This window comes from Oikopleura dioica, chromosome 2, assembly GCF_907165135.1.
Source record: "Oikopleura dioica chromosome 2, OKI2018_I68_1.0, whole genome shotgun sequence".
Classification (NCBI taxonomy): Eukaryota; Metazoa; Chordata; class Appendicularia; order Copelata; family Oikopleuridae; genus Oikopleura; species Oikopleura dioica.
In genome coordinates, this window is record NC_137292.1 from 8,136,910 (window position 1) to 8,154,718 (window position 17,809).

At 36.9% G+C, this 17,809-nt stretch overlaps 1 protein-coding gene and 1 long non-coding RNA gene across 2 annotated transcripts; one reads left to right on the top strand and one right to left on the bottom strand.

The window, feature by feature from the left end:
• Positions 1-2: 2 nt before the first annotated feature.
• Positions 3-14,842, bottom strand: LOC145699261 (uncharacterized). Its single transcript, XM_081776521.1, has 6 exons — positions 14,674-14,842; positions 5,538-5,888; positions 5,070-5,153; positions 2,602-3,426; positions 1,699-1,941; positions 3-993 (listed from the first exon to the last, which is right to left on the bottom strand). The coding sequence occupies exons 3-6, from the start codon at positions 5,131-5,133 to the stop codon at positions 803-805; spliced, it is 1,323 nt and encodes a 440-aa protein (XP_081632647.1). The 5' UTR covers positions 5,134-5,153; positions 5,538-5,888; positions 14,674-14,842; the 3' UTR covers positions 3-802.
• LOC145699535 (uncharacterized) lies at positions 7,349-8,894 on the top strand. The gene is made up of 4 exons (XR_014134039.1): positions 7,349-7,485; positions 7,617-7,671; positions 7,733-8,152; positions 8,439-8,894. It is a non-coding gene; the product is annotated as an uncharacterized LOC145699535 (long non-coding RNA).
• Positions 14,843-17,809: the final 2,967 nt, after the last annotated feature.

Sequence of the window (17,809 nt, forward strand, 5' to 3'; positions counted from 1 at the left end):
TGCGCAGTAATAAAAGTTTATTCTCAGAAGAAAGAAAGTCTCGTTGTTTGCATTTATATTTACATCAAGTCTGGTTGCGTTAACCTACTCGTAATTCAAAATTACAATTTATATTTTTGAATATAATTACAATAATATTTTCAGATGACCGGTAATTTAACTATTGGTATTTACGATTTTACGAGTAGAAAAAAATACAAAGAAAAATTAAACTGAATTAATGAATAAAGAAATTTACAAGGAGTTTTGACAACCAGTCAGTCAAATTGACGGTTCTTAAATTGATCAAGGGGAGAAATTTACATGGAGAAAAATGATAATAGCTCAAGGTGTAGCAGAGCAGCCATAATTTCGTTTTGGGAGAAACAGACTGTCTAGATAATATACACATTGCTTCGTCGAAAAATTGAAGAGCAAATGTGTTCCATTCAGAAAATCTGCTAAATCTCTCAAAGTTCCACTAAAAATTACAAAGGCTTGTTTTTATCAAAATCAAAATTTTACACGAAGCCTAAAAATTTGAAATCTAAAGAAAACGAGTAAATTCACGGCTTAACGGTAATCGTACGAGCTGTCTGAGAACTGTGAGCTTCTGTCAGAGTCGAAGGAGCTGTCGGAACTGGACGAGTATCTTCGTGCTCGGCGACTGTTGTGGCGTTTGGTGCGCTCGGCGACTCGGGATCGCGACTTTGCGCTCGGTTGGGGTCTTTTCGAGCTTTTGTTACTGTTGCTACTGCTGTCTTATACTGATTAACGGCCTATTGAGACCAATATTTTGACAATTGGCCGTTCAAAATTTTCGTTAATCTTCAAAATATAAAGCTCCGTTCCTTAATTTTGGTCTGGAAATGACCGCCTTGGTTGGTGCAATATCAATGGGAGTGCACAAACTTGGCTTTTGAATCGGTTCTGGTTGAGGCATCAGCGATGCTGGAAGCTGAATCGGCCGATGAAAAGAGGGAATCTGCGGCACTTGCGTTGAATGGGTATTGTCTGAATTTTGCAATAAGAATAAGGCCGGATTGTGAAATAAAGGGTTGTATAAAAACCGCTTTGTCCGAATAGTCAACATAATTTTTAAAATAGCCATTTTAATCTTAGACGAATAAAGAGTCTCTTAGCGCCCTGAAAAGAATTATAGAACGCTTTGCTCGGGTCCCTGCTTGCTGCCAAAATACTTGCCAAACAAAGTCGGCCAGTTACTTAAAGTAATAATATTTTAGGCGCAAACAGAATCCTGCGCTAAAAGGAGAGAAACTCCGATTCGATGAATTCAGATGACGACGCTTCGTATAAACAGCACTTTAGATAACCGCTTTGCTAATGCTAGTATTTTTGAAATAGCTAACAATGTTGAAATATTTTTCTCAGATACTGGACTTAAAAGTTCGCCAAGAAGAATACTTCTGACGTTGGTAATGTTGGGTTGTAAGAAAACAGGGGTAGTTAATTATTTTCTCGTCGGAAAGAATCGGCTTTTAATAGTCACTTTTGGGGATCGTTCTTAAGGTCATCGCATTCTTAATAACTCGATTGAAGAATCCATGTCGTGGATCTACTTTTGGCCGGATAAGTACTGTTTATGTAACTCTAGCGTGTAGTCTATCCTACAATGTTTTATCGTTGTTTAAAGAATGAACAATCTAAAATTAATGGTCTTATAAACACTTATAAGCAATGTAAGAAAAAATGGCTTACCAGAAAAGTCGCCTTTCAGATCAGAAAATGTTCCAATAGAATCCACATCGTAGGCCCTCGTCACTTCTGTAACTTGTGACTGAGCATATTTCGAGCTTCTGCGGCAGAAAAACACGATGATCCCGACGAAAATCGTCAACAAAACAGCAAGAGGAGCAATGATCATGTTTCGTAATTCACCGAGCCAGTCGCATATTTCCGACGATTGCAGTCGGAACAGTACTTTTTCGATGTGTTCTCCATCTAAATCAATTTAGGGTTAATTTTTGACCTCTGACCGATCTCAGCGATCTGACTCAGCAAAAAAAGCTTGATTTGTTTAGAAAATATTCAAATGAGATGTTCATCAAAGTGAATTTGTTATCTGAAGATTCAATTTAAAAAGATACAAACTAAAGTGTACCTCTAAGAACTCACAATTTTCCCATGCTCAAAAGAGGCTTCAAAAAAGAAAATTCAGTTAGTTGAGCCTTCGTTTCTGATTTTCTTGGAGAAAGAAGCTCTTATCTTAATGTTTTAAAAGTTTTTGTTTAGAATACTTGCGGTAGTTTTGTTTCTTGTTTTCGGGCCTTTGAACGGTCTTAGAACGGGTTGAATGATTTAATAACAAAATAATCATTTTTGGGGAGTTCAGTTTCCAATTTTGAAAACACGAGCTGACACGATTCGCCGCGAAATTCCCCACAAAGCTACTAATCAATAAGCACTAATTTTATGGTCAGCGTAAACAGAATAAGTCAGGTTCTCGTTCAAAAAATTGGTTATAATTAGCCGCTTTCGTTTTCTTCTAGAAAAAGAGGATGGTAATGAGCACTTTCTTGGTTTAGTTCTTCACGTCCCCCCAGTTGATTTTTCTCACAGGGGAGTATGGTGGTTTCATTCTTTCTATTTTGAAATTCATACCTTGCGAAACTGTGCAGGACAGCTTGTGAGCACTTGTGAAGCGTAACGGGTATCTAGTCGCATAAGAGACCATGTGTCTCAACTCACAGGAGCACTCGAACGGGTTCTCTTCCAGTCGAATTTGATTCTTCATCCCGATCGGCAGCGGGAGAAACACCTTTGGATCGATGTGCGAGAGCCAGTTGCCGCGCAAGTCAACAAGTTCCAGCATTTTCAATCCGTCAAACGCGTTGCTGTCGATGTGAGCGATGCGATTGTTCCGAAGATTGAGGCTTTTCAACAACGTTAGGGTTGAAAACGAGCGAGCTTGGAGTTTTTTCAACGAGTTTGATTCCAGATCCAAAGTCGTCAAGCTTCCCAAACCATCGAAAACACCAGGCTCCAGTGATTCTAGCGCGTTGTGAGACATATTTAAGAAGGTTACTCGCGGTGTATCGAGGAAAACTTGTTTTAGGTTTTTGAAAATTTTCATTGATAAAAATTCGTTTTTTTTTTCAATAAATTTGAAGACCATTCCTTTATCAAAGCTTTCAATACTGTTATGCGCCAAATTCATCCATCTGAGCCCAACAAGTCCCTCAAAGGTTCCATTCTTGAGCAGTTTTATCGAGTTCTTCGAAAAATCGATCGCTGCCAGTTTCGTGTGTGGAATACCTAAGGGTTTCAGCCCACTTACCGCGTTGTTACTTAAGGTTAGATATTCTAAATTCGGAAAGGGTAAAAGATCAGACAGTGAAAAGCTCTCTTCAATTTGATTTTCGCTTGCTTGGATGGATCTCAGCTTGTCGGAAGGTTGAATGGAGGTGATATTCTTCAGGCGATTATCTGAAAATGAAAGATGAGGGAGGATCTGATGTTTATCCGATTTGTAAATTGATTGGTATGTACCGAGCCGACATGTTATAATTTAAAACTCATAAACTTTCGGATCGTGCGGTCTTCGCGTTTTTATGGATCACCTTAAGAACTTTAAGCTAAGAGAAGAAAGAACTGCTCTAGCTCAAAAGTAATTGATTAAGAATTTCTTATTTAAATCATTAGTATACTATTTCAGCGAAAACAAGTGAATTCGAACTACCCGTATTTTCAAGTTTAGAATTTAACACTGCTCTTTTCCACCATCTGCTCCAATGGAAAACAACAACAAACTAAGAGAAAAGAGAGAGAGAGAGAGAGAGAGAGAGAGAGAGAGAGGCCGACCACGTGCGACGCTCGTTTCAAGAGAGAAGGAATCACAATATCAAATATCCCTACACATATGTTCGCTCTCGAACGAGTTCAATAATATTTTCACAAGTTTGGAATACGTGGCCTCCTCTCTCAAGACTTAAAAGGGTTTTTCTAAAATTTTGATTTTACACAACTGTTGCATTTTTAAAAATACATCATGTGAACGCTAAGAGAAAATGCAGTTAACATTTGGTCATAATGTAGTTTGCGACAAAATATGTGAAAAAGGAGAGACATGACGATGGAACTCCGATTTCACAGCAGGTATCCGTAAAAATACCCATCTGTTTCAAAGGAGCCACAAGATCTGATTCATACGAAATACGGTTTTTCTTCTCTATTTTGGCCGAGATGCCAACTTTGAGGGGTCGTCACGTGGCAAAAATGAAGGAATTTTTCAAAAAGCTCTTGTCAATACAGTAAAAACCCAAAAATTAGCCGGTTTTCAGATGTAAATTCCCGAAAAAAGCGGCCAAATTTTGGGTTTTTTGCCGGGTAGCCAAGTTTCCCCTTCAAAAAGCAAAGTTTCGAAATTTTCGAAAATCGGCATGATTTTCACATTTTTGATGAATTTTATTCAAATTTTTGCTTCTTTGAAGACATTCTTAGGAGAGTTAAGTCATTTTAAATGATTAAAACACTTTAAAAAAGCTCAAAATGAATCATTTTAAATGATCAGATATAGCATCATTTGGGCCTAATTCTGATGAAAATTTTTTTATTTTTGAAAAAGCGGCCAAATTTTGGGTTGATATCAGGTTCCAAAAAGGCGGATTTATACAAAAAGCGGCCAAATTTTGGGTGGGCAAATTTTGGGTTTTCACTGTAGTATGATCTAAGATAGATCTTAAATTCTAGCACTTAAGGACATTCTCACTATTTACAAGTGCAGAGGAGTTCAAGCTCAAAGTAGGCCTGAGCGATAACTATACCCTTAAGCTATGGAATCTCTATCTCCGGGAGTACGAAATATCATGCTCTCTTGTATTGTGGAATCAAATATTAGCAGCTAAAATCACAAATGTAGTGGCTAACGGAAGACTAGAGCTACTACTTTGAGCTAGGTTATTATTTTGTATAAACATTTTCAATTTTCACTTCTCATTTAGTTCTTGATCAAATTTAGACTCAGAATAAGAAATGAGAGTCAGAAAAAGGTGAAGCAATAGTATCTTCTTCAATCTTGAATTTCCGAAATTGGGCTTTTAGCAAGTCAGTAATTAAGATCGCTGTCTTACCATTTAAATATATGTGAGTGTAATCACGGTCGTCCATAACATCAGGCTGCTTCCACGTTGTCATCTTTTGGTCCCGCAGTCAAGCTGAAAATAAAGCGATAAAACTACGGTGCGAAGCGGGTCTTGCGGGTTTTTCTTTTTCTTTTACTTTGTATTCCGTTACGTGTGTAATTTTATTTTTAAGTTTTCACAGGCGCAGCAATTATCGATTCCGAGGAAGAAATTTTAATGCCGCAAACCGACGTGTTGGGAAAGCGTTTATATCGCACCGCAGAGTGAATTCGACACTGAGAAAAGGTGGATAAAATGCGTGTTTTTAAACGTGGCGAATTTACTGTAACTAAGGGTGTAGAGGTCGTTGAGCTTGTTTTTCAAGCTGACATTTTCGACTCGAAAAAATTTCTAGCACAAAAATAAAGCTGTCATTATGTTAAGCCTTTTAAAAATGCATTTTGTATTTTTACTCACGTGATTAAGTTCATCTGAGCAGCAACAATCACCGCAACTCTTCTCCAACAGAACCGTATGCGGTTTGCTTGGATCGTCGTGATTGAAAAATTGACCAGTTTTTCCTTTGCAAAGGCTTGCTGGCCCTGTTTTTGAGTTGTTCGAATTGCCAGCGCTGATGGCCGGCGGCATGAGTTGTAAGATCAGTGAAACTATTTTCATCGTGCTTCTTATTGAAGCCTTGCTGTTGATCAGAATCGAAGTTTGGGGTCCGAAAAATTGAGAATGGGCTTCTTTTTCGCGGACAGATTTGGTGCCCTTGTCTTTGTTGATTCCAGACGGAGAAGAAACTTGAAGATGTCGGAAGGAAGTCTGAATAATAATTGTTAAATCGCTGATTTTCAAGGTGGACTTTGGTCATATTATCATTCTAAAGATATTACTATCGCTATGCATCCTTCTACAATGTATCCACTTTTTACGTGAAAATTGTGGGTACCCCTCCCTTTCCGAAAAAGAAAAAGAATCGATGATTATATTATTACTCGATAGTGTCCGGTTTGTGCGTTTTCAAAACCCCGAAATTTCGAAAATTTGAAAAAGAAAATTTTAGTTTCGGATTTGCCGTTTTGGCAGAGCACACGTCGCTAATGTAGATGCTACCACGCCTTTTCGCGAGTTTCTGACACAATCAAAAAATTCGTAATTTATGATACGTAAAAGCCCTCTAGAATTTCATTTTCAGCTTTAAATGTAAAAGGGAGGCGTAGATATATAGGTATCACGCGAGATTAGTTTTAGAATATGTTATCCGCGAAGAAGTTGTGTCACTTTCTAGGTCGAAGGATCTGTTCCTAGGTAAGACGATTTGCTCTGACAAGTTTTTCCAAGTCACAAGGTACTTCCTTGAAATATCGTTCTTTACAAAAAAAGGCGCGTCAATTTTTCTAAGTTATGGTGAGAGTAGGGCTTTTGTTACGGTTTGAACTTTATTGGGTTAAATTTTCTTTTTGATTATTGATCATAAGAGCTAAACAAAAAGCTAGGGCTTAATAAGTAAAACGTGTGATTTTGAGAAAATTTGAAATTTTGAGAAAATTTGAAATTTTGAGAAATGTCTGTAATTATTGTTTCGCTATTCTCTGTCATTTTTTGCTTGTCTCGGTTAATTGTTTTTGTACTTCGAACTATTGATTATTCGAACTACCTAAGTTAATGTTAAAATAAGAAATTAGCAGAGAGCCTACGTGTTTCCTCGTTGTCCCGAGTAGCAATTTTATTTACGGCAAAATATCGTATCAAGTTTAGTGTATTTGGAACGCGTCAACTTACGGTTTGCATAACTGCTGCCGAAAATCCAGTTTATAAATACGTTAAAAGTTTAAATGGCAAATTTGCAAAGTTGGCTTTGAGAATCGAATCGAATCGTTATGCAAGCGTAATGAAAACGAGGGGTATTTTTACGCTCTATTGAACTTACTATTGAGATAAAAACTAGTCAATAAGTAAGCTAACTTAGCTAAGAAAGAGAAAGAGGGAGAGTAATTTAAAATGAGTGAGAAAAATATGAAAAAAGACGGTGAAAAAGATACAGGAGAGAGTTTATGTGACTGCCAGACAATTTGATAAGCGCTTTTGTCTTATAAGAAAGTACCCATCACCCGATTTTCAAGGAGACTTATCTCACAGAAGGGTTCAAGGAAATAAAATTTCAACCCTTATTTAGCTCCTAACCCTAACCCCAACCCTTACCCTAGCGCTTGAAAATAGACCTTATTGCCTACGTTTGTTCGTGAGAACTCCTTATTCACGGAAGCTTATTGACGTATAGACAATAAGTCAATTAGTTAGAAGCTCAAGATTCGTAACCTTGGATCAGCCGTAAACTATATAAAGTGATATTCAAAGTCCCTCCAGTTCCACCTCTGAAAAACAAAGAACGCTCTAGCTACGTCAATTTCCGAGAAAGGTAGAAAAAAGAAGAAGCATCCTCGTGTTTCTCTAAAATCAGCTGATAAAAGCAAAGAAAAAAAAAAGAAAAAGAACGGCGCAATTTTAGAAAGCTCGGATTTTCGCAGGGCTCCCTAAAGACGTTTTCAGAAACAACATCGCCGTGAAAAAATGCCGATTCAAAAAGCGCGAGCATCTTCGCCAGGTGAGGCCGAGTATTTTCGGTATTTTTAAGACTCGGTCAATGATTTAATTTCTTTATTAAGTTGAGGGAAGAAGCAATATTAGTAGGGGCCGAAATGTTTTGTTTTCTGTTGTTAAACCCGAAACAACTGTAATTTACGTTTCGGTCATTCTGAAAGCAAGCACTCAACATAAACAAATGGATCCGTAAACGGCTATTAGGAGCGGTTTATCAAAAAAATTGCACAACAAAAATAATTGTCATAAGTAATTAGAAAATATGAGAAGAACCCTCTCCCCCCCTAATTGATAATAATAACCGAGCGAAATTGAATTAGCAGTTAGTGGAAATAAAACGTGAATCGCGCTTTTAAAAAAATATCGGAGAAAAGAAACAACTTCAAAGAAAAATCGCAATGACTCTAAACTAGCGAAAGAATTGTACAGCAAAAATGAAAATTTCAAGGCTGTGGAATCTGCCCTCGTCAAAGACTCAAAAGCAGGTATACTAGTTGTCTAATTCAGAAATCAAAAGAAAGGCTTTCAGAATCAAAAGCGCGGTTAGAAATTTTGAATTATAGAATCGGGACACGTGATTCTCGTTTGAAATATTTTTTCGGTAGCCGAGGTTTAATTCTACAAATATAAAGCTGATTCTTTCGATAAAATAAGTACTCATAAATCTTTCTGTTTGGTAAGAAAAATATCTGGTAATTGACCAATCAGAAGGCTTGTTGAAAACAGCCACTATCCGGAGAACCCCCTGTAGAAAAATAAATCTTGCTTCAGTTGCCAGAATCAAGGATCTGCTGAAATACAACGACCGATCGCGAAAGAAAACCGTCCAGAAGAATGAATCGGAAAGAAAGAAGTTTCAACGAAGCGAAATTCTCTATTTTCCAAAAGAGAGCCCACAAGGTCCTCCGATTGTCATTTCCATCCCTGAAGATCTTTCTCAGCTCGAACCGAATTAAACATCAAAGAGAGATTGATTGACATTTTTTTCTTCTTTGAGAGCTTCTTTATCTACTGTCACGACTGACAGAAAAGGCGAAGAAAAGGAGAAAAAGAAGATAACGTGAAGAGTCTTTTTTTTTTCTCGTTTGACCGCGCCATCAATTCTCTCTCGCCGGAAATTTCGCGTTCTAATTCGTTTTTAACTTGCAGCAGCCTTTGACAGTCTTATCTTTCGCAGTATTGCTCGGATATGCCCATTTCCCGATTGAAGGCTCTCCCGACTGTTCTCTCTATCGGAGCAATTTAAAATGGATTAGGGAAGGTGAGAATGCATAAGTTCAGTCTATCAACATCTCGAGCTGCTCAAAATACAGTAATGAAAACAAACGTGAATATTAAATAAAACATAAAATGTTAAATTCCTCGAAATGAAGCGGAAAACGTGTTTTACAACAGAAAACTCAATGAAAGGATAAGCTGTCTATTTGTAGTTTATACCCGAGGAACAAGAAAATCTCTTTCCGGAAGTTAGGGCCCTTTGCTTGTTTGAGTGTATATTTTTCTTTCGTTGACGGAAAGCGTAAAGCGTCCTTATTGGATACTGTAATTGCTAAAACTTGTCAAGTTTTATGCTCTAAAATTGGTAAAAAAGAGCGCTCTAAAAATGATTCCAAATAGAATGCCCCTTCGTACTTTGAAATTGTTCAAAACGTGATTTCCTGATTTTGATTTGTCGCGTGATTGTTCAAATCCGGCCAAAGTGGAGAAAAAAGGAACAGCTTCCGTGTCTCAGGTTAAAGCCAACTGAACTTGCCGCCGCGGAAAAAGTTCTTTTTCAACAAGTTTGACTTTTCCAAAGTAGCAAATTGAGTTGCAAAAATTGCTTTAGAAAAAAATTGTCTCTTTTATTAGTCAAAATTTCAACAAAAAGTTGCTTTTTCGAAAGAATCGTTGCTTACAACAACGGCTTTTTCGCCATCTAAACGCACCCAAGTGACATTAAAGTAATTACTACTTAGAATTACTTCTCTAGGAGATTTTTCTTTCACGCAATTAATAATAACTAATTAGCGATTATTCATTAATTACCCACCAATTCCAGCTGCCAATATTGTTTGATCCAAAAACTAGGAATACAAGAACGAGAAAGAGAAAAAGAGAAAATGTCAAACATCATTTCTCTCTCTGATCCCTGAATTGCGTGGCCGCACGTGGATCTGCTGTTTTCTGATGCTAATTTCAACCTCGTTTCTAGCGGATTGCCCCTGTCTTTCCCAAAAGAAAAGCGGGGGATCTATTTTTACATCCATGCTCTCTTTGTAGTACAAGTTGCTTTCATCTAAACATAAAAAAGAAGCAGCTTCAGTTCTTTGGCGTATCAGAATGTCAGCGCTATACTTTTAATTCTTCTTTTATTCCAAAAAAGAAGAATCATCCTTTACTTTAACTAAGCAGCAAGATGGGGACTCCTTGACTCAACAATTCCACTTCATGTTCTCTTTTCCATCATTTTTTCTTCCTAGTGTCAAGCTGTACTACAGCAAGATAAGGCAAACTGAGGATATTGATAGAATCATATCTGAGCCTCTATATCGAACGATTCTCTATTTTAAATAGACTTTTATAAACGACTGAGATTAATATTCAATTAATTCGGGAAAATCTGAAGGGAAATGGCGACTGTCACTACCAAGTGACTGCCAAAAACTACCAAATTCGATACTATTTATAATTTTTTTAGTCAAACTCAGTTCAAAACGGTCTTGTTGACATGTTGAACATATAAAAGAGACGTTATCCCAAATATAAATGTCTCTTTTGATATGCTCGCGTAAGAGGAAAATATGGCTACTGCCGCTAGCTCAGGTACGATAATTTGAGGGTGAATAATTTATTCAACAGAATCATCTTTAAATATCATCTATAATGGAAAACGACGGTTACGGATTATGACTGTACCGGTGTCAATACATAATCTTTTTACGTTTTCCATGACGGCCAGAGAATCATCTCTCTGTCCTATCCGGCAAGCTGTAGGCTCATGTCAAAAGATGGCATCACGATTCTTATGGCATGAAAATGAATATTGAGCTAAACTTATAGTTGAGCAGATGCGCGCCTAGCCGACGTCTAGATGTTCCTCCTCTATTCGCGAAGGCCAAATGATATCTTCTCAATCTAATCCCCAGGTGTGGGCAACTTTAGGACTAATACTGGACCCGGTCGCAGCAATATTCTCGTTCTTATTTAATAAAAGAAAGATTCTCCGTAATTGAGACAATCTTGAGCTAAGTCGAGAAATTCCGGTTTCATATTCCGGTAAATAATTATTTGAGAAAGGATTTTAACGTGGATCCACCGGATCTACCGTCAACCCCTCATTACAAAAGTAAATTTGGCAACGTTGCCGTTTTCGTATTTGCAAATTTTAAAAACTTTCAAAAATGACTCTTTTTCTAAAAAAGTTGATTGTTCCAGCAGCAAATATTTACGCCGTGGTGATGGTGATCGGGGATGAGCAGCTTTAGCGATTTACCCGTCAGCTTTTCTCAATTTCTTGCTGACAGGAAGATGCCTCTTTTGGCAAGTATTTAGCGCCAAATCGCAGCCACGAGTTTTCACGAATTCTGTCGAACATTTTGATCGAAATCTTCGATCTTTTCAAATTGCGATTTAGAAAAAATGACTTGTCATAAATACCAGCGAAGAAGTCTAATTATTTCAATACTGTTATTTTATTTGAGAAGCAAGAATAAATTTAAGGGACCCGGCTCGATAAAGAGCTTCACAAGAATCGCTAAAGTTCTTTCGAAAAATTCGCAAGAAATCAAATTTCTTCGTTTTCTCGCTGAAAATAAACGAAATTTTGACAAGCTCTTTCATAACTTAGCAATGGCGGAGGCAACTATTTAGTCTAAACGTCTCACACGAGGAGCGGTGATTTATTTTGAAATTTGGGACTTTTGAAATTTCTAACGCGCGCCCGTCAAACCGCGTTTTTTCACGTTTCTTGTTTAGCCAAGTTCTTGGGAAATTTATTTTGGTCTAGTTGCGACTTCGAAGGAAATATTTCAAAATCTTATTTTAAATTATATTTTAATATATATTATTTTATTGATTATATGATTTTTTATTGAATATTATATAATTTATTTTATAATTTTAAAGCAGACTAATTTTGATAGAAACAGCCCGAAAAAGACAGATTTAAATAACCTCAGCTGATTGGCTGATCGGATTTTGGAGCATTTTGATTCGTTGAGAAATTTTTGAGGGCGGTATCGATAATTTCTTCGTAAAAGCATAATAAAATCAAGGAAAAAGCGAAATTTCAAGTTCTTAGGCGATGTTTTTGGGATTAGGTAAACCAACAACCATGTTCGATCTGGCGTCATTACACGGCTAAACCCTTGGCCCGGTCTCTTCCAGCAAGTGACCTCGGAGTTGTCCATGTTTCTCTTAGAAACGAATCAAGTCCAAACAAAACAGCGGAAAAACGAGTTCCATGAGCGAAACCACTCTGCCCCGCCAAAACGTTTAATCCAAATAAATCATCGTTGATAATATTTACAACGTTGTCTAAAGCAGTTTCATAACTTTAACATCTGCGGTCGGACTTAGAATTTTCGCCCAAACCGGAATTAGAACTCGGCCCAAACAAGAGGCGAAATCGCAGAATTCGCGAAAATCTCACCTCCGGAAATGGCCCTTTTTAGTGCGAAAATGACTATTTTTGAAAAAGAGAGGTTCACAAGTTTTACTAATAGCTTTAAATTTATCAAAAATAGAATCGACTTTTTTTAGTTTTTAATCTAAAAATGTGTATTTTCAGTTATTTACAGTAGTCTTTGGGCAAAAAATTAGTCAAGATTAACTCAAATGGTCTTATTGGCCGAAAATGGAATCCCTCCTTTCTTATTGGCTAAAAATCACTGAACTTAAAATCTGGTCAGAGAGGTACTGTATTTGATTTTGAAGTTAATTCGTGACTAACCGGTCTCTCCAAATTCGATCCAAGAGTATTTTCATTATAATTAAGAGTCTGCCGAAGTCTCCCGGAGGTACTCTACTTCAAAATGTAGATTTCAAGCACTTCCGCTTTTTCACTTTCATTTTCGAAGCTAAAAGTGCTCTCCAAACGCTCGGAAAAGTGAATTTTCAGTTAACAGAAAACTACAGTTTTCACGTTTTCTCCTTCCATCGCGGTGGTCCGTCGCAAACAACGGAACTCTTGTTGAGGAAATGAATAAGACGCTGAGTTCACGACCTACTACGGACACTACTTAAATCCTTCTAAGACAAAAACGAAGTGAAAGAAATGTCAAGAAAGTGCTTCAAAAAGAACGCTGCCTAAAAAATGCTCTCTTACTGTAATTAGGAGAAAAACTTGAAGAGCGGTTAGTAAAAGTGCCCCTAGAATCTCGTTATCAACGCGATTTGAGAGGGAGCAAAACAGGAGGATAAGATATTGCCCCATGTTTCGGATGCTTTGAGTACCACTCTAATCGCTGCTCTAACTTCCACCTTTTAGCTTTTTTCAGAGTTACGATTTAATTGAACAGGGGAAGGGTCAACTACCCGGGTTCCAACTACTAACTAACAAGCAATTAAGAGAATGCTCATCGAGGTTCAAAATTAGCGGGGAAAGCCAATCAAAATGCTCAAATAGCACAACAAGCCAATCAAATTCTAAGAAGCTTAAAAATGATTATTTCGACTCAAAAATAGTTATTTTTTTTCGCAAATTTTAAAAGAAATGAATCGTCGCCTCTTTGTTTAGATTTTAGATATTGCATGACAGTAAATAGACGCAAAAAACGTAATGGATAACCAATATTGGATCTCGCACGTTTAAGCACTCGAGCGAAGTGGGCGCAAAACTGGATATGGCGCGTAAAACGTTTACAAATACGTAGTCAAATGATGATAAACAGGGTGGAGATATTATGAAAACGAAGCGACTAAACCCGAAAATTACGCACTTTTTGGACTTTTGATGGTTTCTCACTCATGTTACCGTAATAATGATAGTTCTAATAATCGCCCAAGCGAGTGAGAAGTGCCCTTTTAAAAACGACTGTTGCGACCTCAACAGGCGAGGCAGAAGAATGGAGATAACAGAGCGCAGTGACCTCAGCGCAAAAATCATTGATTCAAAAGTCGCCACAAGTAAAGTGACTTTGTTAAAACTTGGCAAAGGGAAACTTGAGTTATCGCATACGCGGCATACGTGGAATGAGATTTTATGCGACCCAAGTTTGCAATTGCGATTTTACGAGTCAAAAAACAATTATTATTTGCCACAACTTGAAAGTGACGACTTCCAAGGTCAATTTTCAAACTTGACTCAAAAGTACTCTTTTGAAAAAAGGGAGGAATTTCAACTTCGTGAAAAATCCTCTGCGGATACCGCGAGTATCTTCTTGAGGGAAGGTAATTGACCGGAAAGTGATTGCAGCTGAGAAAGGATAGAATTTGAAGATAGCTTTATTATTAAAGAATTTCGAAGATCCTTTCTTTCATAATGATAGAAGACCATGAATTTCAAAAACAGCCAATTTTCAAATTTTGAATGAATTTTGAAACTTCTTCATTTTTGATTGAATTTACGGATTCCGAAATTTATAAATCCAAAGAGAACTTTCTTTATCACAGCTAATCTAGCAGGTGCCAATAAAAATATTTTTAGTATTGGTTTAGTTAACCCCTAGGTTATCCCTAAGTTAATTTGGTTGAAAAGACAAAGTGCAGGCTCTCAGTAAAATAATTAAAAATCCGCGTTTACAGGCATTTAATTGCAATGCAAATTAATCACTTAGTAATGAACAAATCAAGTCTGAACAAGAGGACGCAGTTTGGCATTTGGCAAATCTCAAGTTAATGATTCTATTCAAATTCTTCCTGTTCGCTCGGAAAGAAAGGATGAGAATGAGGATTCGACGCACATTTTTGTGACATTTTGAAACGCTGACGGATTTTTTCTATCATGACTCATAAAAATTAAACTGTTTTTGTGATATTAACTATTTTTAATATTAATAGAAAAGTAACTGATGAAATACTGTACCTTATGTGTGTTTTTCGACTTAAAAGCTACCGACAAAGTATTTTCGTGAATCTCTTAGTCTCTTTTTATCTTCTTCTTTTATTTCTTTCTTCGTCAAAAATCTCGTGTTGAGCAAAAAATTGCAACAATTGAGTTTGAATTTTATAAAAAATGATGTCTTTAGGATAGCTCTTCAATAAGCGGCTTCAAATTTTTCCTTGATTTTCGCCGCTCTCATGATTTCTCATGGCTGCTCGCTAGTGCCTCGGCTGCGCGCAGCGCTAGAGCGCTAGAACGTCGAGCGGTCGGTCCCCGCTGCCGACCAATAAGCAAGCAAATTGGCCAAAGCAAGGGACTTGTTTCAAATGTAAATATCGAGTAGATATGCTTTCCTTAGCTATATATTTAGAAGTAAACAAGGGTCATAAGGGAAAGGTGAGCCTAGCCACACTACGCAAGGAGAAAATTGAGTTACGCTTTTGATATGTTGGCCAAATAGAGGTCTTTGGAAATGGATTCAATTGAAGAGTTTAATACTTATCATTCAATAATTTACACCGAAATTATATATAATTGAAGAGTTGCGAAATTACACTAGACTCAGCCAGATTGTGGTAAAGTTCATATCCCGTTGTTATTTATTATTCTGCATTCTTGTTTTTGCAGACACATGAGATCTGAAAACTATCTATTTCCAATACGGCTAAGTACTAGTAGCAGCACATATGTATTTGCAGCCCAACACGGGATATCAAAGAGAGACCAGTTATATTTTGAATAAATTTCAATAACAAAACTGAGAATTACATTGTCAATTGCTCAGTTTTCAAATGCCTAAATTGATAATTATGAAAATTGAAAAAACATGGAAATTGTCAATTGTTTTCTAAAGATTCAAAACACTAGATTCCACGTCGTTTTCCAAAGTTTCCCATGCCCGCAGATCTCCGGAATTTTTCGTCAACGAAGTATCTAAAAAATCAATCCTCAAAACTCAACCTGTGAGCTCCTCTCTCTCTCAATCAATTTTCATTTTAAATAAAAACAAACTCAAGTCGTTCATCACATTTAGCCACGGTTGCTCATAAGTTGAACTCTACTTACTCTAATTATCATATTATAATTTGATTTCTAGCTCATTTTTCCACCGGGCATAATTTATCCAATAATTAAGCTTCCAAGAACTAGGGCAGCTAAATGATTCTTCCATAACAAATTAATTAGCTTATGCTTTTTTCTTCTTCACAAGCCAATTATTCAATAAAAGGGTAAAACGTTCTTTTCCACGTTGGAATTCATCCTTTTTAATAATTAGTCAAATCTAGTCATCTTTAGTTCATCAAAGACAATTAGACAAAACAAAAGTACGCGGGATAATTTTCCTCCGAGAGAGCAAGCTCTGTGTAAACACTCGTAAGAGTGTAAGGGGGCAAAACGACGCCTTGTCAAAGTGTTTCATCAACAAATCACGAAATTGATGAAATCAATTTGATTAAATACCATTTTCGTACGTACGCAAGAATTGGCCCTAGAATCGGAGATTTGCTTAAGGAGGGGGTCGTCAATATGGAAATTTTTGTACTTTTGAAATTTTGACCACATTTTTGAGTTCCTTGTCAAAAACATAATCTTTTGGTCTCTAGCTTTTTTGATTGGTCCACGTAAAACCTGGTAAAAATCGACTTAAACATTGAAAATGAGCGCGCGACGGGAGAAGGAAATTGAAGTTTTTTCTCGTTAGCTATTATTTTTAATAGTTTCTTAATCAATATTTATTAAAAATTCCGAGTCTTTGCGGTTTTCGAAAAAATCGGTCAAAAACGAGTAAAAATATGGAATTTTGTTAAAATCGAATATTTTTAATCAATAAGAAAAATTTTTTAATGAAGTGACCCTTAATTTTTTGATCGCCGGTCGATGCAGAAGGGTCCAAACTACTAGTATTTAAAATTTGATTGTCGAAAAAATTTTGGTTTCGAGATTTTTGGTCAAGAGACACCCCCACTTCAACCCTAAATTTGGAAAAATTTTCCAAGAAAATTTTTCTTCTTATTGCCGGTCGAAAATTTAAACCCTTTTCTTTGCACCGGACACTTCGATTTTCAATCCAATCAGGTTTTTCCGTATTTTTGGTCAAAAAAAATCCGAATATTGACGACCCCCCCTTAAATGGATGAAGTTATGCAAATATATCGTAAATATGGTGCGTAAATATATTTCTAACATTGATCATACGTAATCATTTATTTTTAGTTACATAATAATTTTCAGGGAAAAAACAGCCTTCGTTCTTCTCATTCTTTTGTGTCATCGGAAAATTGAATGATTCCGGCAAAGATTGAAAAAGAACTCTCATAATTTTTGATCGACTCAAATACGAACAGCAAATAATTCAGACCCAACGATGCAGCCTTCTTGATGCTCATTTATTTGATTAGATTGAAAAACTGCAGAATTCAAAATTCTCAAGGTCTTGTTGATCCTCATCAAATAAACAACTATCATCATCCTGCTTTAAAATTTCCCTGCTTCGAAACGTCGACTCCAGAAATACTCAATACTTTGAAGTTCCAAGAATGAAACTCTTTGCTTTTTCGCCGGAATTTTTCAGTTGTCCGACGCCATGTGCACCAACGGCTACGACATGGACTGCAAGCGAGAGTGCCATGATGAGTTTACGGAGTGTCGAAGATCCGGTACTATCGACTACGCGGATTGCCGATCTGACAGGTTTATTCGGAGTCGATTTTAGTCATCATTTTGCTTCGATTTTAGGCAAGAATGCTACGAACTCTGCGTTTGCCACCACACTCACCGGGAATTTGTCAACATTAAGCACCCAGTAAGAAGCTGGTAAGCTCAACATACACTTTTGTATTCGTTGAAAATTGAAAACTTATTCAAGCCCTCCACCACGATCGAACGAATGCGACTTTGTGAAGCAACAGCTGACAGTGGCACCTGATTTTTTTCACCATTCCGAGTGGCGATGCGAATATGAATGTCTCACGAAAGCTTGAAAATAGAAAATTTTTCCAGAATAAAATGAGTTTCTTGTTGTTCTTGTTGTTGAGTTTTCACGGTGTCGTTCGTTCGTCGAAGTCTGATGTGAGGTCATTCGAGCTTGGTCAGTGTATCGAGTGTTCAAAGCGGCCCA